This window comes from Canis lupus, chromosome 25, assembly GCF_048164855.1.
Source record: "Canis lupus baileyi chromosome 25, mCanLup2.hap1, whole genome shotgun sequence".
Classification (NCBI taxonomy): Eukaryota; Metazoa; Chordata; class Mammalia; order Carnivora; family Canidae; genus Canis; species Canis lupus.
The window spans coordinates 38,820,470-38,841,387 of NC_132862.1; the positions used below are offsets into that span (position 1 = coordinate 38,820,470).

Genomic DNA, 20,918 nt, shown 5'->3' on the forward strand with positions numbered 1-20,918 from the left:
AGGCATGGACTGGGGTCCGCCAGCCTCAGACCCGGAAAGATCCCGGTGCCAGCCTCCAGCCCGGCCGTTCATTGGCTTCCTCTCTCCCCTGCCCCGCCCCCGTGACCTCTGCCCCTACCGCCGGGCCGTCTGATTGGTTGCCCCGCGTCCGCCTGGCGCCTCATTGGCTCTTCCCCCTCGCCCTCCATCCCTGCTCCTGTAGCGGTGTCCGTCTCCCAGCAGAAGACGCCACCATGAATCCGTTATTCGGCCCCAATCTCTTCCTCCTGCAGCAGGAGCAGCAGGGCCTGGCCGGGCCGCTGGGGGACCCTCTGGGAGGCGACCATTTCGCCGGGGGAGGGGACGTGTCCCCGTCGTCGCTCGCCCCGGCCGGCCCGGCTGCCTACTCGCCGCCCGGGCCGGGCCCGGCCCCCCCCGCCGCCATGGCTCTCCGCAACGACCTGGGCTCCAACATCAACGTGCTCAAGACCCTGAACCTCCGCTTCCGCTGCTTCCTGGCCAAGGTGCACGAGCTGGAGCGCCGCAACCGGCTGCTAGAGAAGCAGCTGCAGCAGGCGCTGGAGGAGGGTAAGCAGGGCCGGCGGGGCCTGGCTCGCCGCGACCAGGCCGTGCAGACCGGCTTCGTCAGCCCCATCCGGCCCCTTGGGCTGCCCCTGAGCGCCCGGCCGGCCGCCGTCTGCACCCCGTCGGCGCGGGTGCTTGGCTCGCCCGCGCGGTCGCCAGCCGGCCCCCTCGTGCCCTCCGCGGCCTGCCACTCGTCGCCCTCCACCTCCACCTCCACCTCCTACTCCTCGTCAGCCCGCTTCATGCCCGGCACCATCTGGTCCTTCTCTCACGCCCGCCGGCTCGGGCCGGGACTGGAGCCCACGCTGGTGCAGGGGCCTGGCCTGTCGTGGGTGCATCCCGACGGGGTGGGCGTCCAGATCGACACCATCACCCCCGAGATCCGCGCGCTCTACAACGTCCTGGCTAAAGTGAAGCGCGAGCGGGACGAGTACAAGCGGAGGTAGGGGACCGGGAAGGTGGGGACCGGGCTCAGCGTCATGCCACACATGGGGCCAGGACGAGGTGTGGGTGCTGGAGAGGACAGCAGTGCGGCCCAAGAATCAGGGAGGAATAGGAGAGTAAAGTTCCTGCTGTGTAAGGAGGAGCTTGGAGGTAGACAGACGGCACTGGGTACAGGAAGAGGGGAATCCACAGGGAATGCAGAAGTCGCACTCGTGACAGGAAGAAGGATTCTCTAAGCGGAGGATTGTGGGGAATACATATTTTTCTTGTGGCTTTTCTTTCTGTCTCATCTAGGCTGCAGTGTTTGGATGACTGCGTTAACTGTGGGGTCGTGTGCTGTGTGAAAGGGACACGCGTTTGAGTGGTCACATCTGGGGTACTAAGCCTCTCCAGGCGCAGCCCTCAGAGCAGTTTTGTGATAGAGGCTCCACATACTGATCAAAAGTAAGAGACAAAGCATAGAGCTTTCATTTGGGAGTCTAAATGAAAATAGAAGGGAGTGGTAAGGGAGGGGCTGCATCTCGGAGTGGGCGACCCTGCCACTGCTCTGGGTTTCCCAAAGCAATGTCGATGGAAACTGGGAACTTACCCCAGTTCCATATAAAAGGCTCTGGGACCCCAGAACGTTGCTCAGAGTAAGTAAAAAATAAAATAATAAAAAAGAAAAGAAAAGAAAATAATAAAAGAAAACAGAAAACAAGGGGGAAAAGGAATTTGCTAGGGAAGGGGGAAAGGACTGGTAGTTGTCACAGGACTTGTGGAAGCTGGGGGAATCTGTGAAAGTGCAGAGAGCCAAAGGATGACGAAATGTGAATGAAGCCAGCAGAGGAACCGAGTGGGGAAAAGTTGAGAATATGGACACACCCTGTGAGTATAAGGCAGCTGGGGGCCAGGCCCTGTGCTGTCTGAGGAAGACGATTTGGGTTTTCTGCAGGGGACTGGCAGGGTAGCACAACGGGCCAGGGGAAGGGATGTGATGCTAGTGCTGGCTGTATATCAAGTGGATCCCTTAGAGGGTTGATAACCAGGCCATGAGGAAGGAGCATGAACACAGCCAGCCCTCTGTAGACTTCGTGAGGGATGCCATGGTTGAGAAGGAAGATGACATGTCAGCAGGAGGCTTTATTTTGGGAGCCATCATGGTTAACCTCTTAATTGACTACTCTGACCCCTTGTGGGCAAGCCTGGGAACTACCCTTGCAGCCCAGTGTAGCTGAGATTGGTGTCCTCTGGGGCTTGGCTAAATGCTCCCAGAGATTACCCCAGGGTCTGGGGGCAGCCTTCAGGGATCTGTAACCTGCCAGAGTCTAGCAGATTGCAGACCAGCAGGCTTTCTGAGGTTGAGTCCTGTCCTCATGCTGGCTTCCTTCATCGTAGCCCGTGTTATAAGTGCCTTTGGGAGTCTCAGTTCTCCTAAACCATTCTCTCCATTATTCAGATGCCACCCAGAACCAGCCTGCCCCAGCCCCTGGCCCAGCCCCAGCACCTGCCCCTGCCCCTGCCCTTGCAGGAATTAATTAACATTGCCAGCAGCAGAACACGGACAGTTCTGGAATGCACCCATAACCACAGAAACAACTGCTGTTCTCGGGTATTTGTTTTTTCTTAACTGAAAGAGTGTTTGTCCTTGGTCCAGCTGTCCAGGGCAGCAGAGAGTTATTCCTTGGGGATTGATGAGCTCATCGCTCTGCAGCACGCTGCTGTGCAGAGGGCCCTGCAGCTAGAGTTGTCTGGTACGTGACACTGGCAGTTACTCGTTCCTCCACCCCAGATCCTGTGCCCTCGTTCTGTTCTCTTTAAAACAACACTGAAGCTCCTATCTGTGGCCTGGAAGGCATGGGTAGAGCTTTAGCAGTAAACTGTGAAGAATCTGAGGCCTCCCAGGTTCTATTTTCAGCTCCCCCTGCTGTGTGCAACCTTGGGTGGATCTCTCCTGGCCTCAGTTTTCCAGCATAGGAATGGCCCCTGCTTCCTCACTTTGCTCAAGGATACCGTTTATTTGGGAGGGAAGTCTTTAGTAAACATAGAATTCATGGAAATGGCTCAAATTCTACCCATGTCGAGGGAACTTTGTGAGACCAGATTTGAATGGAGGTTGGAAGGAACCTACTCGTGGGAAAGTCTGGCTGGAGAACAGAGAATTCTAGTAAGCGTCCAGGGGCGCCTTGGCTGGCTCAGTCAGAAGAACACGTGACTCTTGACCTCAGGGTCGTGAGTTTGAGCCCCACTTTGGATGTAGAGTTACTGAAAATAAATAAATAAATAAATAAATAAACAAACAAACAAACAAACAAACAAACTTTCAAGAATTCTAGTAAGCTTCCATATGAATTATTTTCAGATTAAAACAACAACAACAACAACAACAACAACTCTAAGGTTTTGTTCACCTCAATCTTTCCCTATCTTCCTTATTTAAATTTCTACCTGAATTTGTTGCTTCCTGCCCTTCCCAGTGCATCTTGCCCAGGGCTATTGTCCCCTTGCCAGTCTTGCTTCCTCCAGGGACTCACGGACTCAGGGGTATGAGGGCACTGAATCCCACACCTGCAGGCTGTCAATGAAAAAACCCACAGGCCCAGAAAAGATAAAGTCTTATCTATGTAAAGATATAACTTGATGCTGCTAGGGCTCCTCCCCGGCCCTGACTGACTAACTGATGGAGAATGCTAGAGCAAAAGAAAGAAGGACATGGGGACAGCGGGGAAGGGTGGGCAGAGGGCAAAGAGGCTGGGGAGCTGGGTTGCGTGATGGGCTGGCAGGGTGGTGGCCAGGCTGGCTCCACGAGGAGGGGCACTTGCTGATGTAGAGGAGTTATTTTTAGGAGCACTGCAATGCAGAGCCCAGTGAGGAGCAGGAGGGCATGGAAGGAAGAGGCTGCGGGCAGAGCCCAGGAAGGGAGAGGGGGGTGAGGTGGGAGAGGGAGGAGTAAATCCCATGTCTGCAGAATCTGTCTGTTGGTCAGCCTTTCGTATTCTTGCTATCCTTTTTGCAGCCTCTGGCTCCCTTTCTGATCCTAATCCTGTGGCTTCTCTTGTACCATGGCTTCCTTCCTCAGCCTGGAAGAAGTGGCAGGAGGTGATAGGCTGTCTGAGTGGAGGCTGTGTGAGTGGGGTCTGGGCACCCTAGCAGGCCCCTGAAACCCTCCGCAGCGTGCCGCCCCCAGCACTGTCCTACTGCCTCTGCGCTGCCACGGCCTGTGCACTGGCTTGCCAGGGACTCACGTCCAGGGAGAACCCTAGCCCTACGCAGCAGAGCCTGCCTGTGGCCAAGGGGGCCTCTTTTCTGCTTGTGGTCCTAGTCCTGGAATTCCAGGAGATGCCGCTTCTGGTTCCTACCCATCGGGTTGGCAGAGGTGCTTTTCTGTACTTTGATTTCCCTACCCTTGGGTTTTGGGTGTCTGGGAACCCCAGCTTTCCACTGCTTTCACACCTCAGGGCCAGCCCCATCACCTCTCCACTGCTCGCTTTCAGGGGCTCTGTGTGGGCCTTTTCTGGAGCTTGCAGGGTACAGACTTTCAGTGTCTGCTCCCAGGCTCTTGACCTACCCTGTGGATGTGGTGTATGTCCTGCAGCTGCTTCTCTGGCGTTAAGTGGCACCACGAGAGGCAGGGCAGTGGGCTAGAGGAGCCCTGGTCTGGTGCGGGCAGGAGGCAGGAGACTGGATCTGTGCCACCGAAGGTGGGGGGCCGGGCTGGTGGACCGCAGTGGGGAGAAGGCCAGCCAAGCAGCTGGCTGGGCCAGGGCCTGAGAGGGACAGGCGCTGCAAGGGTGCAGAGTGGTAGCAGTTGCTCTTAAATCCAGTTCCTGGCCCAGAGGTTCTGGGAAGGCAGCTGGTGAGCTTGCACTTGCCAGGAGGCACGGAGCCACCCGACAGCTGCAGCTGGCCACCCACAGACTGGCCAGCCATTCCTGTCCACAGCCCCTGTGCATCTAGGGCACGAGACCTAGAGTAAGAGAGGCCTGAGCCAGAGGGGTGGGAGGCAGGGAGCTGTGGGGTGGGGTGGGACCCCACACCTACATTCCCTCCTGTCCCCCATGTCTGCCAGGTGGGAAGAGGAGTACACTGTGCGGATACAGCTGCAGGAGCGAGTGAATGAGCTCCAGGAGGTGAGGGCTGCCCACCACTGTGCTCCCTCCACCCTTCCTCCTCCCCACCCGGCCCCTAGCAACCTCCCAGACCCTGTCCTCCCCTGGCCCTTCCTTGTCTTCACCTACATTCTGCATCGACAGCACCACTAACAGGCAGGGCTTTCTCCCCAACTTCAGGAAGCCCAAGAGGCTGATGCCTGCCAAGAGGAGCTGGCCATGAAGGTGGAGCAGTTGAAAGCTGAGCTAGTGGTCTTCAAGGGGCTCATGAGCAATGTGAGTGCAGCTACCTCACGCCTGAGACCAGACAGATAAGGCCTTTCTGGTTTGGGCCTGTTGGTTTCCTGGACCCCATCCTCACCCACTTCATTAAAAAAAAATTTTTTTTTAGATTTTATTTATTTATTAATGAGAGAGAGAGAGAGAGAGAGAATGGCAGAGACACAGGCAGAGGGAGAAGCAGGCTTCATGCAGGGAGCCCGATGTGGGACTCGATTCCCGGTCCCCAGGATCACGCCCTGGGCTGAAGGTGGTGTTAAGCTGCTGAGCCACCTGGGCTGCCCTCCTCACCCACTTTACTATGCTTCCATCTACCTCTGCCTGCCCCTACGCCACCCTCGTTCAAAAGGAAAAGAAGGGAGCACCTGGCCAGCTTGGTCGGTTAAGTGACTGCCTTCAGCTCAGGTCATGATTCCAGGGTCCTGGCATCGAGCCTGCTTTGCCCTCTCCCTCTGCTCCCTACTTGCGTTCTCTGTCCTTGCCACAAATAAATAAGTAAAATATTTTTAAAAAGAGAAAGGAAAAGAAGGAACAAAAGGCTCCGTGTCGTATCCAAGAGGCACTATGGCCTCCATCATAACTAGAGGTTGTCAAGCGGTTAGTTAAGAACCCAGAGCCCAGCTCTGTGGTATGGCCTTGGTGAATTCCTTCACCACTCTGCCTCTGTGTCCTCCTCTGTGGAATGGGATAGTAAAGGCATGTACTTTGCAGAGTGACTGTGGAGATTGTAATGCTCTTAGGACCGTGCTGGCACAGACTTAATGCTGAATGAGTGTTAGCCATTCTTCTTCTTCTGGCAATATTTCCTCCACTTTTGTAACACCCAGTGGTCTCACTGGGAGCATCAGTTCTAGGAGGGAGCCCCTGTGGGTCCTGGGCTGTGCGCTCCAGGGCTCCCTGTCCAACCAGGGGGTCTGTGGCATGAGCAGCCCATGAGTGCTGCAGGGAAGGCATTCAGGAAGAGGGGGCCATGGTGGTGTGTGACTGGAAAGATGAGGATCTTGCCAGGGCCATCCTGGGGCTCGTCTAGGGTACTGGCTGCCCTCTCACTGCACCCTACCTTCCCTGGACAGAACCTGTCTGAGCTGGATACAAAGATCCAGGAAAAGGCCATGAAGGTAGATATGGACATCTGTCGCCGCATTGACATCACCGCCAAACTGTGTGACGTGGCCCAGCAGCGCAACTGCGAGGACATGATCAAGATATTCCAGGTGAGGGGGTGGGGCTGCCCACAGGCCCTGGGCCCCTGCCCACGCCTGCCCAGTGCCTCAGCTCCTCACGGGAGGGGGGCGCAGGCAGGGTCCTTCCTTCATCCTCCTGGGGGCCCTACCCCGGCAGTGGGGGCCCTCCGTGGGACTAGGCTGGGGGGCAAGAAGAGCCTCTGAAGAGAAGGTTCGGAAGCCATCTCTAACGCCGTCTCCCCCTCCCTCTCTCCCCCTCTGTCCGCCTCCTCTCCTCTCTTCCTTTCATCTTTTCTTGCTTCCTCCACAGAAGAAGCTGGTTAGTTTGGCTCTCATGCAAGCTTTTGAATGTCCCGTCCCAGTTTCTCAGCCACCCTGGCCTTTGGCCATCAGTTTTGACCTGCTGGGCTATTGGGCCTAGACTTCTCCCATCTCCGTTCTCCTTGCTCTTCCTCCGCCTTTTCTCTATCTCGTTCCCTCTTTGCTCCATTTCTTTCTGCCCCTTCTGCGGCTTCCCAGATCTGGACATGAGACTCAGGTTCTCCTTTGTATATACCGGGTCCTCCTCTTCCTTGCAGCCTGAAACTTGCCTTTTGGTTCCGTCATCTCATTAGAAAGGCTTTTTTTTAATTTTTATTTTTTTAGCAAACAAATCCTCCGTAGTCATTCTGCACATCTACCGTGGGTGCCCCAGGGCCATTTCTCCCCTGGTCTTACTGCCCTATTTTCTCTGTTTCTTCTTTTTCTTCCTTCTCAGTCTGCAGCCCTGTCCCCATCTGTGTCTATCCGCCTGTCTCTCGGTAATTCCAGTGTCTGTTGCTGTCGTCGTAACTGTGTCTTCTCTCTCTGTCCCTGTCTACCCCCCCCTCCTGCTGGTTCACGCTTCTCTGCTCCCTCCCCACCCCCAATCCCCCAACCCAACCCCTGCCGGCACCCATCCGCCCTTCTCCTCATGCACCCGGCCTCGTCTCTGTAGTCTCTGCACTTGTCTCCCATTAAGGTCCCATCCATGGGGGGGCGGAAGCGGGAGCGCAAGGCTGCCATCGAGGAGGACACCTCCCTGTCGGAAAGTGATGGGCCCCGCCAGCCCGATGGGGATGAGGAGGAGAGCACAGCCCTCAGCATCAACGAGGAGATGCAGCGCATGCTCAACCAGCTGTGAGTCCTGAGTCCTGCAGGCCCACCTCTAGCAGCCCCCATCCCGAGGCCGGAGCCCCCACTACCCACCTCCCACCCCCAACAGTGGCCCTCCTCTGGCAGAAAGGCCCCCGCCCTCCTTGACAGCGGGTTCCCTGTCTCTAGGAGGGAGTATGATTTTGAGGACGACTGTGACAGCCTGACTTGGGAGGAAACTGAGGAGACCCTGCTGCTTTGGGAGGATTTCTCAGGCTATGCCATGGCAGCCGCAGAGGCACAGGGAGAGGTAATGGCCCCTCTCTGCCTCGGGGCCCCGCCAGGCCTGCCCCCCACCTCAAGCTGGACGTCCCGTCCCCTCCCCCTCCTCCCTGCAGTCGCTGCTTTCCCTCTGTGGCCTCCATCCTCTACCTGCTTTTCCCCTTCTCCTTTATCCTCTCTGCCATCTCCAGCTTCCTTTAACCTTACTCTCTCTCTCTCTCTTTCCTGCCTCGGCCCTGTGCAACACCCCATCCCACCCTCCTCTCTGGCCTCGCCCTTGCTTCCCTGTCTGCTCCAGCAGCAGGAAGACAGTTTGGAGAAGGTGATTAAAGATACAGAGTCCCTGTTCAAGACCCGGGAGAAAGAATATCAGGAAACCATTGACCAAATAGAGGTAAGGCTGGGGGTTGAAGCTGTGACCCCAAGGGTGCCAGACACCAGGCGTTTCCCTCTCTCTCTTTTGTGGGGCTGGAGCCTTAAGACTTCAGGCTCTGGAGGGGGGTGGACAGATGTGGGTTCTTTTTTTTTTTATTTTAAAGATTTTATTTATTTATTCATGAGAGACACACGGAAAGAGAGGCAGAGACACAAGCAGAGGGAGAAGCAGGCTCCATGCAGGGAGCCCGATGCGGGTCTTGATCCCGGGTCTCCAAGATCAGGCCCTGGGCTGAAGGCAGTGCTAAACTGCTGAGCCACCCGGGCTGCCCCAGATGTGGGTTCTAGTCTCAGCCCTGTCACTTACTTTCTGCCGCTCCTGCTTCTAATGGGCTACTTCCGCTCTCTGAGCCTATTTCTTTATTTGTCAAGTGGGGTCTGAATCACAACCCCCTCACAAGCTGGTCTGAAGATCAAATTAAATGAGGCAATGAGCTGAGGGCAGTGCCTGCCTCCTAGTAAGCATGCTGCATGGCGGTTTTACAATTATCAGTAGTACTGTCTGGGTGATAGCAGCGGCTACTAAGTAGACTGTGACTTTTCTGTTTCCTAGCTCAGCCCTTTGGCTGATGGAGGAACCTCTGTTGTCATTCCCTAGCCGGGAGGGTCCTTTGGAAGCAGGCAAGGGAAGCAGTGCTCTAAGTTAGAGCTAGGCCTGCAGCCACTGAGGGAGGTTTGTGGTACTCTGGGTGGAGGGGGGCCTCCTGCTCACGGGGAGGGCCCTTCACTTAGGGAAGAGGCTGTGGGCCTGTAACTCTCAGCCTCTCTTCAAGCCCATGTGGCATATATATATCCTTGCTGCTCTCACACTGCCTGCATTTTGAGAAGGAAGTTGACAGATGATTTTTCTACATGTGTGTTCTCCCAACACATATCACATGGTCTTGCTTCTTTATTTTTATTTTTACTTTAAATTTTTTAATTTATTTATGATAGTCACAGAGAGAGAGAGAGAGAAAGAGAGGCAGAGACATAGGCAGAGGGAGAAGCAGGCTCCATGCACTGGGAGCCCGACGTGGGATTTGATCCCGGGTCTCCAGGATCGTGCCCTGGGCCAAAGGCAGGCGCCAAACCGCTGCGCCACCCAGGGATCCCGGTCTTTCTTCTTTAAACCACCTGTTTTGTCTCTTGCCCAGGCAGACAGAGGCTGAGTTTTTTTTTTTTTTTTTTTTAAGACTTTATTTATTCATGAGAGCTACACATAGAGGGAGGCAGAGGGAGAAGCAGGCTCCACACAGGGAGCCCAATGTGGGACTCAATCCCTGGTCTCCAGGATCATGCCCTGGGCTGAAGGCATCGCTAAACCGCTGAGCCACCCGGGCTGCCCCTGCCCGAGGCTGAGTATTAAAGGCCTGCAGCCACGTGTCTGCTCCCCGATGAGGAGGGGGTGGGGAGCCACTTGCTTTCCATCCACTTGCTGACACCCACGTGGCAGTCTTCTTCTCTTGCAGTGAGATGGTGTTAGGAGAGGTGTTGGGAGAGCTGACGGGGGGCATTAGGTGCAATGTTGGCCCTGGTGACCCCTGGGGTGACTGGGATGAAGGCAAGGTGCATTTCCCATTATCAGTGGTAAAGCCAGGGCCAGGTGGAGGGTGGAAGGAGCTCCTGCTGTCCTTTCTGCTTCCTCTCCATTGAGTCCCAGCCCTATGCCGCCCTCTGGTCACAGAGCAAGGCTGCGATTTTCAGTGGAGGCTGTTGGACACCTCCTAGCGTGTGGTGGCTGCCTTCTCTCACCCCTGCTTTAGACGTGTGAGATAAATAAGGGGACACACACAGATACATAGCGGCAACTGGTGGAGATCTAGCCTTGTCTTTGTATAGAATACATTTGCTTCATTTCCTTCTTTCCTGTCCTAGTGAGTGATGGCCTCTGGAAGTTAGCCCCTTCCCCTCCTGCTCCCCTGAGCTAGAGAAACTGGGGTGAGGCAGCAGCCCATCTGAACAAAAGCTGGTAACCCCCGGTTGTCTTCCTGGATTGAGTGGTGGGTGGGCATGTCCTGCTGCTCTGGCTTGCTACCGTGTCCCAGCTCTGGAGTCAAGGCTGCCAGCCAAGCTGTATCTACTGGGGCTCCCGATGCACCAGGCCACCATCTCTTCTGTCTGGCCCTGTGACCCATTTGTTTCTTCCTCTGAGTTCCCATCCTCTCCCTGTCCAGTTTGGATTAGTTCTGGGTGGTTTCCTCTATCCAAGTTGGATTATTCATGGGTAGTTTCCTACCCTTTCTCTGCTCTCAGGCAGCCAGGCCAATCTCCTTCAAGCAGTTTTATTCAGCCTCTCCTTTTGGCCCCTGTCCTTTGTACCCCAAACAAAGAGAGGTCCAGATTGTCTCTGGCCCAGATCTTTTCCGCCTTTGCCCCGCCTCTCAGCTCTACCTCTGTGAAGGAGGCCGTATTTCCTTGATTCTGAGCCCCCATTTTCTCACGAACGTTTCCTGGAACGTTTCCTGAATGGGGATACATCTTAGAACCAATAGGACACTGGCTGTGGCCACATTCTTTCTGTTAGATGCTGAGTTGGCTCACAGGTGAGACAAGAGGGTACTAAGGAGAGGATTGAGCCTCTTCCAGCAGAGCAAGCGGGAGGGCCCCCTTTGTGCTGTGCTATGTCCCGGGGGTCACTAAGTGATTTCCCCATCAGGGTGCTGGGCATGCACAGGCAGAGATGAATACGACCCATGGCTGGCCTCCTGGGAGCACCTGAATGAGAGAGGGAGACAGATGGGGTGCAGCCTTGTACAGGGCCATGTGGGAAGCCCGGTGAGGGGGCAAGGCTGTGCGCAGACGGCCGCCGGGCTCTCTGTTCTGCTCACATGCACGTTCCTCTCATCAGAGAGGGTCCGTAGCAGAGGCCTCTGCCTTCCTCCATAGGCAGAGATTCCCAGGACAACTAGGAGGAATGAGAGTACACTGGGTGCCTTCTGACTTGGCCTGGCTTATTTTTAATCTGAGCCCTCACCCACGGCCGCCTGCCACCCCCCACCCCCTGGTGGTGTTCTTGGTGTGTTAGCTTCCTGGGAGTTTGGGGCAAGGACAACGCTGACCTGGATGGCCCTGCCCTGCCCCTGCCACAGCTGGAGCTGGCCACAGCTAAGAATGACATGAACCGACACTTGCATGAATACATGGAGATGTGCAGCATGAAGCGAGGCTTGGACGTGCAGATGGAGACCTGCCGCCGGCTCATCACACAGTCTGGAGACCGGTGAGGACCTCCCCTGGAGTGGGGGCTTGGCCTGCCTTCTTCCGCGTCTTCTTCCTAGGGTGCGCACGGGCGGGGCAGGGGAGTGGTGGACCAGAGGCCCTGTGACCCTGAGACCCCATGCATCGTGATGGGAGGCCCTTAGAGGCCACCTGGTATGTCAGGCCAGCCCGACAACCTTCTCTCCCTTAGCAGGCGGATAAGGGGTGTGTGCCCATTTGTGGCTGGACAGCCCAAACCTCCCAATGCCACTAACCCTGGTGGTTCCCCTGGTTAGGAGCAGCTAAAAATTGGTAGGGAACAGAAGAGGTGTGGGGGCAGATTTTTATCTGAAGCCAGGGCTACAATTGGTGCATTTAACCCTGTGTAAGCTCTACCTCTACAAAAAAGTAAATTTTAAAAAGTCACAAAAATACTAGACATAGTAGATTTAGATAGACATAAATCAAGTCTGTGCACTTGGGCTCAGGCAACCTCTCTCATAGTATGATTTAAGATACTTCTTTTTAAATTAAATTTATTTGAGAGCAAGCAAGTGAGCACAGCAGGGGGAGAGGGAGACTCCCCGCTGAGCAGGGAGCCAGACGTGGGGCTCGATCCCAGGACCCTGGGATCATGACCTGGGCCGAGGGCAGATGCTTAACTGACTGAGCCACCCCGCAATTTGAGATATTTCTGAACTCTGAGCCTCCCAGAGTCCACAGGATAAAGACAGGGACCATATCCCATCAGAGTGGGGTAGAAGAAGTGGGTAGACCCTTCCCTGCTTCCCTTACCCTGTGGCCACCCTTGCCTCTGTGGCCCTCCTGTCCTTGCCTGAGATGGTGCTCACAGGCCCGTCTGAGAATAAAGTCACGGGAAAGAGGAATGCCAGCCTCAGCAGGATGCCTGCCTGCCCCAAGGTGACAACTGGTGTTTTTTTCTAGAAAGTCTCCTGCTTTCACTGCGGTCCCGCTTAGCGACCCGCCGCCACCGCCGCCAAGTGAGGCTGAGGACTCCGATCGCGATGTCTCATCTGATAGCTCCATGAGATAGGGACCTACCTCCAGCTTGGTGCCCTGGGGCCCCCACCCTGCTGGGAACTCACCGAGGCAGAGGGGGGTTCACAGAAGGGGAACGTCATTCGCCTGGCCGCACCAAGCCTTGCCCCTGGGGACTGGGGCGCTCCTCCCTCAGCCTTCCTGCCTGGTCCTTAGCCTCCAGGGCCCTAAGGTGTCTGGAGCGAGGCTCAGCCTGCCCGTCCCAGGCGACTCCCACCACAGCTGGGGCTCTGCTGCCTTCATGCGTGGGTGTCTGCTACTTTCTCATCTTTAAAATCCTGCCAGAGCAATTGTGGCTCCTTACTTTCTCCACTGAGTAAGGAATGTGGTTGTCAGAGCTTCCTTCCATCTCTGGCCTCGAGCCAGCTGGCTGATTCTGTACTGGTGCTAACCGGCCCAGGTACTGGTATGAAGTGGATTAGGCTGGATATTCTATGGCTTATAAACACATGCAGTGGGAGGAGGACAGACTGGGTAGGCTGTTCTGTCCTCCCTCTGTCGTTCAAGTGCTCACTGCCGTCTGCCCGTGGATGGCAGAGACGCAGCTGCGACCCTTCCCTCATGAAGCCTGGGTCCAGGCAGCTTCTCAACCTGACTGGGTGCAGTGTTGTGGAGGGAAGTGGAAGCCCTTGCTTGTTTCCCAGTCAATGCTGAGTGGCAGAGAAAAAGGTGAAGCTACTTGTGTGTGTGTGTGTGTGTGCGTGCGTGTGTGCGTGCATGTGTATGCGCTCAGGGTCTTAGTCTCTTCAAGCATCCATTGGAGATCTGTCTCCTCCGTGTCTGTCATACACTGAGGGCCAATAGGCTAAGAAGATGTCCCAGACTGGGAAGAGGTTGGGAGAAACTGGAGACATGGCAATGAGGGAGGACGCGTCAGCCTAACTGCCTGAGGAAGGCTGAGCTGACATTGGAATGGAATCTTTAATAATAACCTGGAGAGTATTTACTGAACACTTGTGTGTCACTGTTTGAAGCACTTTCTGGTGCTGGCTACACAGTCCCTTCTGGGAGGTACGCACTGTTCATCACCTTACATGTGAGCAGGTACAAAGTAAGGCGGGGAGGTTGTAAGGAACTTGCCCCAGTGGAGGCTCCAGTTGCAGAACTGGGGCCTCCATCTGTGGCTGAGGCCAGCCTGTGCTTCCACCCCTGAAGCCCTCACCCAGGGAGATGGCACGGATTCCCTCAATGTGTCCCGAGAAAGTACTAGAGGTGGACATTACCCTCACTTTCCTGACCACTTACCCCAGTGCTTAATACAGCCACAGAATGTAATCCTTCCAGACCTTCAGGGGCTGGGCACTGGCTTATCTTGCAGATGGGAGTAACCAGGGCGCACATGCCAGTAACTTACTCCAGATCTCACAGCTGTGAGGCAGAGTGGAATTTGCACCCTGGCAGTCACTATACTCCACACTGCTAGGGCTCCGCTTCACAGTGGCCAGGTAACCCAGCCTGGCCAAGGCTGTTAGATTTGCTAGCCCAATTCCAAAGCCCTGATTTCTCTGCAAGGTTACCCTCCAGGGGGCTGCAGACAGTACAGCTCTCAGAGCTGGCCAGGTATCTGGTGACAAAATGGACTGGTCCTCTCAAGTGGCCATGCAGGATCCTGTAGCACCAGGGGCCCCAGAGGGATACTAAGCCATAGTGAAGAGCAACAGCCCTTGGTAGGGAGTGCTGTGTGCACGCAGTCATGAAGGATGCCTTCTGTTAGGGGAGGCCCATGGCTGAGTTTTGCTGGTTAAGGTAGGCTGGACTGACCTCTCTGGCACACAGCCTAGCTCCCCTCCCCTTTACCCCAGACCCTGTAATAAGCTAAAAAAACAAAACACAAAACCTCCAAAGACTTCGCTGGGTACAGTATACTTTATTGATGGTACATGACAAGGTAGGGCTCCCCAAGCCCTTCCCCTTCCTTGGGGTCTAGGATGTAAATTGGAGGTCAGGAGATTCTCTCAGTGTGTTGGGGGATTAAGTTGGGGCAGGGACTCCCCAGCAGCTGAGGGCCTCTCTCTTCCTCTTGTTCTTGCTGGGGCTGGTGGTCCAGGAGGCTCTTACTCCTTGGAGGCCATGTGGACCATGAGGTCCACCACCCGGTTGCTGTAGCCAAATTCATTGTCATACCTGGAAAGAGATCAAGAATTAAAGCCCATTTTCCTGAACCGGTCACCAGAGGGCGCCAGACTCCCAACTGCTTTCCTAGGTGCTGCTCCACACCGGGCCGGCCACTTACCAGGAAATGAGCTTGACAAAGTGGTCATTGAGGGCAATGCCAGCCCCGGCGTCGAAGGTGGAAGAGTGGGTGTCACTGTTGAAGTCACAGGAGACCACCTGGTCCTCAGTGTAGCCCAGGATGCCTTTGAGGGGTCCCTCCGATGCCTGCTTCACTACCTTCTTGATGTCGTCATATTTGGCCTAATGAGGTAGAAATGAGATGCTTATTCAAGGTCCAATTTTGCGGACTAATCCCTAGGCCACCACCTTTTCCAGGTCATACTTACAGCTTTCTCCAGGCGGCAGGTCAGATCCACAACTGATACATTGGGGGTGGGGACACGGAAGGCCATGCCAGTGAGCTTCCTATAGACGGGAGGGGGTGGAAGCAGGGTCAGCACCATTCCCCTTGGCCCCCCAGATGCCCAGGGCAGAACAGCAGCAAGGAACCTCACCCGTTCAGCTCAGGGATGACCTTGCCCACAGCCTTGGCAGCGCCAGTGGAAGCAGGGATGATGTTCTGGGCAGCCCCTCGGCCGTCACGCCACATCTTCCCAGAGGGGCCGTCCACGGTCTTCTGGGTGGCAGTGATGGCATGGACGGTGGTCTGGAGACAAGGGAGAAGGAGTGAGGGCCTGCCAGTAGTCATCGCCTCACCGACCCTTTGGCCTCTCTCTTCCCCTTAAGAAGAGTTTAGGGATAGAGTGACCGGACCTCGGAACCCCCAATGCCCCATAGCCCCCACAGCCCAGGATCATGTTCTAAGTGGGGAAAACAATGTAGTCCCAAGTGAGAAATGAAGGGCCTAGGCACTTTCCCCATAACTCATACCATGAGGCCCTCCACGATGCCGAAGTGGTCATGGATGACTTTGGCTAGAGGAGCCAAGCAGTTGGTGGTGCAGGAGGCATTGCTGTGAAGAGGTAGGCAAGTCAAGGTCAAGCAAGTCCATCCTGGAACGTGCACAAGTACTATGGGACCGTTTCTCCACTCCCCTCCTGCCATACCTACCTGACAATCTTGAGGGAGTTGTCATACTTCTCATGGTTCACGCCCATCACAAACATGGGGGCATCAGCAGAAGGAGCAGAGATGATGACCCTCTTGGCCCCGCCTTTCAAGTGAGCCTGCAGTAGGAGTCATTATGATCCAGGGGCTCCCTTTCCTGGTCTACATCCATACTCCCTACCAAATCCCAGGGTCACCCTTCTCCACCTTTATGGTCTCCCTGGCACTCACCCCAGCCTTCTCCATGGTGGTGAAGACCCCAGTGGACTCCACAACATACTCAGCACCAGCATCACCCCATTTGATGTTGGCGGGATCTCGCCTATGAGGGAAGACAAAGATGCCAAGTTCAAAGACAAAGGTACCATGAACCTTGAGGTGGTCACCCCATCCTAGTATCTTCCCTCAAAACAAACTTCTCCCTGTTGGGTCTTGCACACTTACTCCTGGAAGATGGAGATGGACTTCCCGTTGATGACAAGTTTCCCGTTCTCAGCCTTGACTGTGCCGTGGAATTTGCCGTGGGTAGAATCATACTGGAACATGTACACCTGGAGGGACCAAGGGAGGGCATTGACGGGCTGCGCTTCAGCCAGGCTCGGCTCCCTAGCTCAGCTGCAGGGGCAGCACTCACCATGTAGTTGAGATCAATGAAGGGGTCATTGATGGCGACAATATCCACTTTGCCAGAGTTAAAAGCAGCCCTGGTGACCAGGCGCCCAATACGGCCAAATCTGAGAAGAACAAAAGGTGAGATGGGCATGGAAGCAGCCCCAGGCCAACTTACTCTCTTCCAGAGGTTAGAAGATGGCACTTCCCAGCCACCAGGAAGTCCCAAGAAGTCTAATTTTATCTTTCTGGGCAACCTTGCCAGGACACCCTGGCCAAAAAGTGAAACCTGCCCCAAGAGGTGATCAGATTCAAAGACTTGCCCAACTCGCCAGTCCCCACAAAGAGGAGCAGCAGTGCAGGGCCCTGCTCCGGCCACCCCCACAGTCCGGGTGCATGGTGTTTATCACCCCCCACTAGCTGTGCCCTGAGAAATGCTTGTTCTGGTCTGGCGGAGCTTCAGGATACACCCTCTGGGCAGCAAAGACTTGCACACCTGGCATCACCAAGCTCAAAGGGCAAGAGTAAAGGTCAGAAACTAACTGGCCATGGAAAGCCCATTCCTTCCTCCAAAAGAGAAAGGGGAAAAAGGAGTAGTTCTCAACCTCCTAATCTCACGGTTCCAGTTTGCTAAGCCCTCTTCTAAACATCAGGCTTGAAGCAGCAGATGTGTGGGCGTGCGCGTGGGGGGCAGCTGGGGGAGGTGGAAGACTAGAAGCCCAGGCCCCCGCTGCAGAAAGGTCAGGCGGCTATATTTAACCCCAGATTAGGACGAATGGGGATCTGATTTCTGGAAGATGGAATGGGGAGAAGGGCAGGATTCCCAAGGCTCACGGACACCTAATCCTCCCAGTGACCTTTCTAGCCTGGCCCTTAGGGTTGGGTCAGCTCTGGGCGTGGGTGAAGAGAGCTTCCAGGACAGCCAAGGTGCAGGAAGGGGCTGCCGCCTCAGGAGCCATCTTGTGGCGCAAAGTCTCCGACTGCCCATGACTCAGCTCCCCCAACATGGCACTGAGCTGCGCTACCACACCTTTTTCTCTCTAGAGAAAAAAGGGGGTAAAAGAAAACGACGAAAAAAAGACAGGAGGGCACCCTCGGATCCTTGTTCCTAATCCCCCAGAGAATGTTCTAGGAGGAGCATCCCCAAGGGAAGTCGCCGGCAGCCTAGGGATGGTCCGCGGCCAGGTCTGCAGCCCCGCCCCACCTGGTTTCCGGGGCGCCGGCGACCGCACCCCGCGGGCCCAGAGCAGGGCTGAGTCACGGGCGAGCGGCAGAGAAGCTACGGGAGCTTCCCTAACGGCGGTTCCTGCGCTTCCTTCCCGGTTGCAACATGGCGGCCGGTGACCGCAAGCGGGCCGCGCCCCCCGCCGGCCCGGGCATCCCGGGGCCCCGGCTCGGGGGGCGGGGGCGGGGCGGGGGAGGGGGCGGGGGAGGGGCGCACCGCGGCACGTGACCCCGCAGGGCGCGAAAGCGAAGAAAGCGGCGGGGGATTACGGGGACGGCGGGGGATTACGGGCGGCGGGTGGGAGGAGGCCGCGCCGGGGCCACGAGGCCGTCCGCGGCGGCGCCTCGCGGGTCCGGGCCGACCTTGAGTTCTCCTTGGGGGGGGGGGGGTAGGACCACCGCGCCACGCTCCCACGCACCCGGCCCGCGGCCCCGAACTCACCCGTTCACTCCGACCTTCACCATCGTGCCTCGGGGACGCGCCTGCGGACAGACGGGGGCGAGCATGAAGGCGCGGGGCGGTGCCCCCCGGTGCCCCCCCCCCGGCCTCCATTCCCACCCCGCGCTCGGGCACGTCCGTCCGCCCCCGCGCGCCCCCTGCCCCGCAGGGCCGAGGTGCGGCCGGGTACGCGGGGCCCGCGGGGCGCCCTGTTCTGGGGCTCCCGTCGGCGGGGCCCGGCCGGCCTTACCTGGGGCTGCAGCAGAAGACGCGGCTGTCTGTCGGGCGGGGAGGAGCAGAGAGCGCCGGCGGCCGCTGCGGGCTCGATTTATAGCGCCGGGCCCGGCGGGGGGGCGGGGGGGGCGCGGGCCCCGCCTCCCGCCCGCTCGCCCAGTCGCGGCCCGAGGGCGCGGAGGCCTGAGCTACGTGCGCCCGTAAAGCCGCGAGTAGCCGGGCCCCCTTTTTTTTCTTTTGGACGGGTCTGCGGCCCCAGCGCGCACGCACCCAGCGGGTGGGCCGGGGACGGCGTGGGGGAGGGGACGGAGACCGGCCCGGTGGGGGCGGCGAGCTCCGAGGGAGCTCTGCGGGCCGCGAGGCCGGCTCCTGGGGACGACGGAGGGCCTCCGGGAGCCGCGGCCGTTGGCGTTGCCGCACGGATGACACGGGGGGGCCCTGGGAGCCGGCGGGATGGGGAGCCGGAGCCGGGACCCCTCGCCGCTGCACGCCGCCACCCCCGTCCCCTTTTTTTGGGAGACTGAGAGGCGGGAGGCCTGAGACACTTCTCCAGGCTCTGCGGTAGTGACGGGGGATCCGCGGAGGAGACGGCCCGGGGGGGGGGTGGGGGGGGGGTCGGCCGCCGTCCGCCGGGCCCGGCCCAGCCCCCACTGCCCCCTCCCCGGGGCCCTGGCTCCCGGCCTCTGTGGGCCGGGGACCTGGTGAGGCGCAGGGCAGGGGGGCCTGGAGGCTCGGGGGCGGCTCGGAGGCGGCCGACGGTGGGGGCGGCTTCTGCACTGAAGGTCACGCCGCCCTGCGAGCTGGAGCAGCGCGCAGAGCCGATAACTGGGGGGACAAACCGGGCCCCGTGTGCACCAGTGCTGGGCCCCGGGCGGGGCTGGGCCCGGGGGGGCGGGCAGGCCGGAGGCCCCCCACTAAGTCGCTCCGGGAGAGCTGAGGGCTGCGCCGCCCGGGCCTGGAGACAGTGCCCCTTTCAGCCGCTGCAGCCGGGCGGGAGCGCGGGACGTGCGGGCGGAAGTCCCTCCCCATCCTGGGACGTGCGGGCCAGCCCCGGAGCCAGGGACGCCCCTGCCCTGCGGCGCCCGGGAATGCGGGGGGCAGGGCGAGCAGTCGGAGGAGGGAAAAAAACCCGGCAGGTCTCCGGCACGCGGTGGGAAGCGCCCCCGGCCGCACGCGAGGTAGAGGAAGGGGCCCGTTGCCCTCCGCAGCCGCAGCCCCAGCTGAGGAAGGATGGAACGACGGCTTAGGAAGGGGTGGGGAGGGATGGACTTGGCCCATCAGCAGGTGCTGGGGGCTGGGGACCCAGGGGCCTCTTTGCTGGCCCAGCGTAACCTGAGACCAGCCCCCTTCTCTAGCTGAAGAGCCTGCAGCTAAGTTTAGCCCGCCTGGTGATAACCTTTGCTTAAAAGGCAGAGAGCACACTCCCCGCACCCGGCTCCCAGTCCCTGCCCTTTCTGGGATTGCCCTCCCTCGTTGGGGCCCCAGAGCCAAGTCAGTGTCTGGCAGCCATGTGCTTGCTTGGTTCCCAGGGGCTTTTCACGAACCCCAAGTGCAGGGCCAGAGGGCACCTAACGGGGACAGGAGGTGACAGATGGGATGCGCCACAGGCTTTCTATTGGGGCCTGGGATGGGGACTCAGAGGCTCAACCAGGACCATTAATCTTTCTCTGGAAAGGGTCCTAGCCCCTTCATGTTCCCACACTACCCACAGTGCGTTATCTGAGGTCCCATCTTCCCTTTTGCCTGTTGCGCATCCTTTTTCAGTAGTGTCCTCAGCCAGAAAGAGGGAGCTCAGTGCCCACAGAGCATTACTGATGCAGCCTGCCGTTGTCATGACAGCAAAGACACCACTGTCGTCATGAGAGCATGCTCACTGCCTCCTGGTCCAGGTGACTCAGCAGACAAGACTTGGGGAGTTGAGGGGGTGGGCAGGCGAAAGCAGTGCCTGCCTGAGGGGCTGACTTCCCACAGACTCTAACAGTAAAGGGATTCTTGGTAGGTGGAGTTTCCACAGATGGTGGAGAGGACCTGGCCTTCCATCAGCCCGGTGGCCAGGTCAGTCACCTGTCCCAGAGATGGGCTTACAGAACATAAAGCGGGGAGGGGAGCACACAGACCAGCCCTTGGTCTGGAGAAGGGTTTCTCCACCTTGGCACCATTGATGTTTTGGGCTGAGTAATTATGTTGTGGGGTCTGTCTTCTGCATTGTAGGAAATTTAGCAACATCCCTCGTCTCTACCCACTAGATGCCAATAGCATCCCTCCAACCTAGGTTGATGACAAAAATAATCTCTAGACATTGCCAAATGTCCCCTGGAGGGCAAAACTGCCCCCAAGTGGAGCAGCACTGATCTGGAGACTAGACACTGTGCTCTGCTGCCGTGAAGCAATCCTGCTATTTGGGCAGCATGGGGAGGTTGAGAAGGGGAAACTAAGGCACCAGGGGGAGAGCATGGAGCTTGAAACAGCCTCTAGAACCTCCCCTTTCTGGACTGATAATCCTCTGCCTGCCTCCTGTGTCTTGGCTAATGTGAAAGATGAAACAGACAAGGCTAGGAAGAA

The 20,918-nt window shown here is 57.6% G+C and overlaps 2 protein-coding genes across 8 annotated transcripts; one reads left to right on the forward strand and one right to left on the reverse strand.

Moving 5' to 3' along the window:
- Positions 1-172: 172 nt before the first annotated feature.
- IFFO1 (intermediate filament family orphan 1) lies at positions 173-13,579 on the forward strand. 4 transcript variants are annotated; one of them, XM_072797489.1, is made up of 9 exons: positions 173-1,006; positions 5,057-5,117; positions 5,277-5,372; positions 6,449-6,589; positions 7,560-7,717; positions 7,862-7,982; positions 8,253-8,348; positions 11,461-11,591; positions 12,519-13,579. In XM_072797489.1, the coding sequence occupies exons 1-9, from the start codon at positions 234-236 to the stop codon at positions 12,616-12,618; spliced, it is 1,677 nt and encodes a 558-aa protein (XP_072653590.1). In that variant the 5' UTR covers positions 173-233; the 3' UTR covers positions 12,619-13,579. The 4 variants fall into 4 exon arrangements, with proteins under 4 accessions (XP_072653590.1, XP_072653591.1, XP_072653588.1 ...); XM_072797490.1 differs by having other exon boundaries at positions 176-1,006; positions 8,256-8,348; XM_072797487.1 differs by having other exon boundaries at positions 178-1,006; positions 12,515-13,579.
- An 896-nt stretch (positions 13,580-14,475) lies between these two features.
- On the reverse strand, positions 14,476-18,466 carry GAPDH (glyceraldehyde-3-phosphate dehydrogenase). 4 transcript variants are annotated; one of them, XM_072797493.1, is made up of 11 exons: positions 18,373-18,466; positions 18,126-18,166; positions 16,485-16,584; positions 16,295-16,401; positions 16,082-16,172; positions 15,854-15,969; positions 15,674-15,755; positions 15,298-15,449; positions 15,130-15,208; positions 14,862-15,043; positions 14,476-14,752 (listed from the first exon to the last, which is right to left on the reverse strand). In XM_072797493.1, exons 2-11 carry the CDS (start codon positions 18,146-18,148, stop codon positions 14,683-14,685), a joined length of 1,002 nt encoding a protein of 333 aa, XP_072653594.1. In that variant the 5' UTR covers positions 18,149-18,166; positions 18,373-18,466; the 3' UTR covers positions 14,476-14,682. The 4 variants fall into 4 exon arrangements, with proteins under 4 accessions (XP_072653594.1, XP_072653595.1, XP_072653596.1 ...); XM_072797494.1 differs by having other exon boundaries at positions 18,126-18,153; positions 18,373-18,421; XM_072797495.1 differs by lacking the exons at positions 18,126-18,166; positions 18,373-18,466 and adding an exon at positions 17,664-17,800.
- Positions 18,467-20,918: the final 2,452 nt, after the last annotated feature.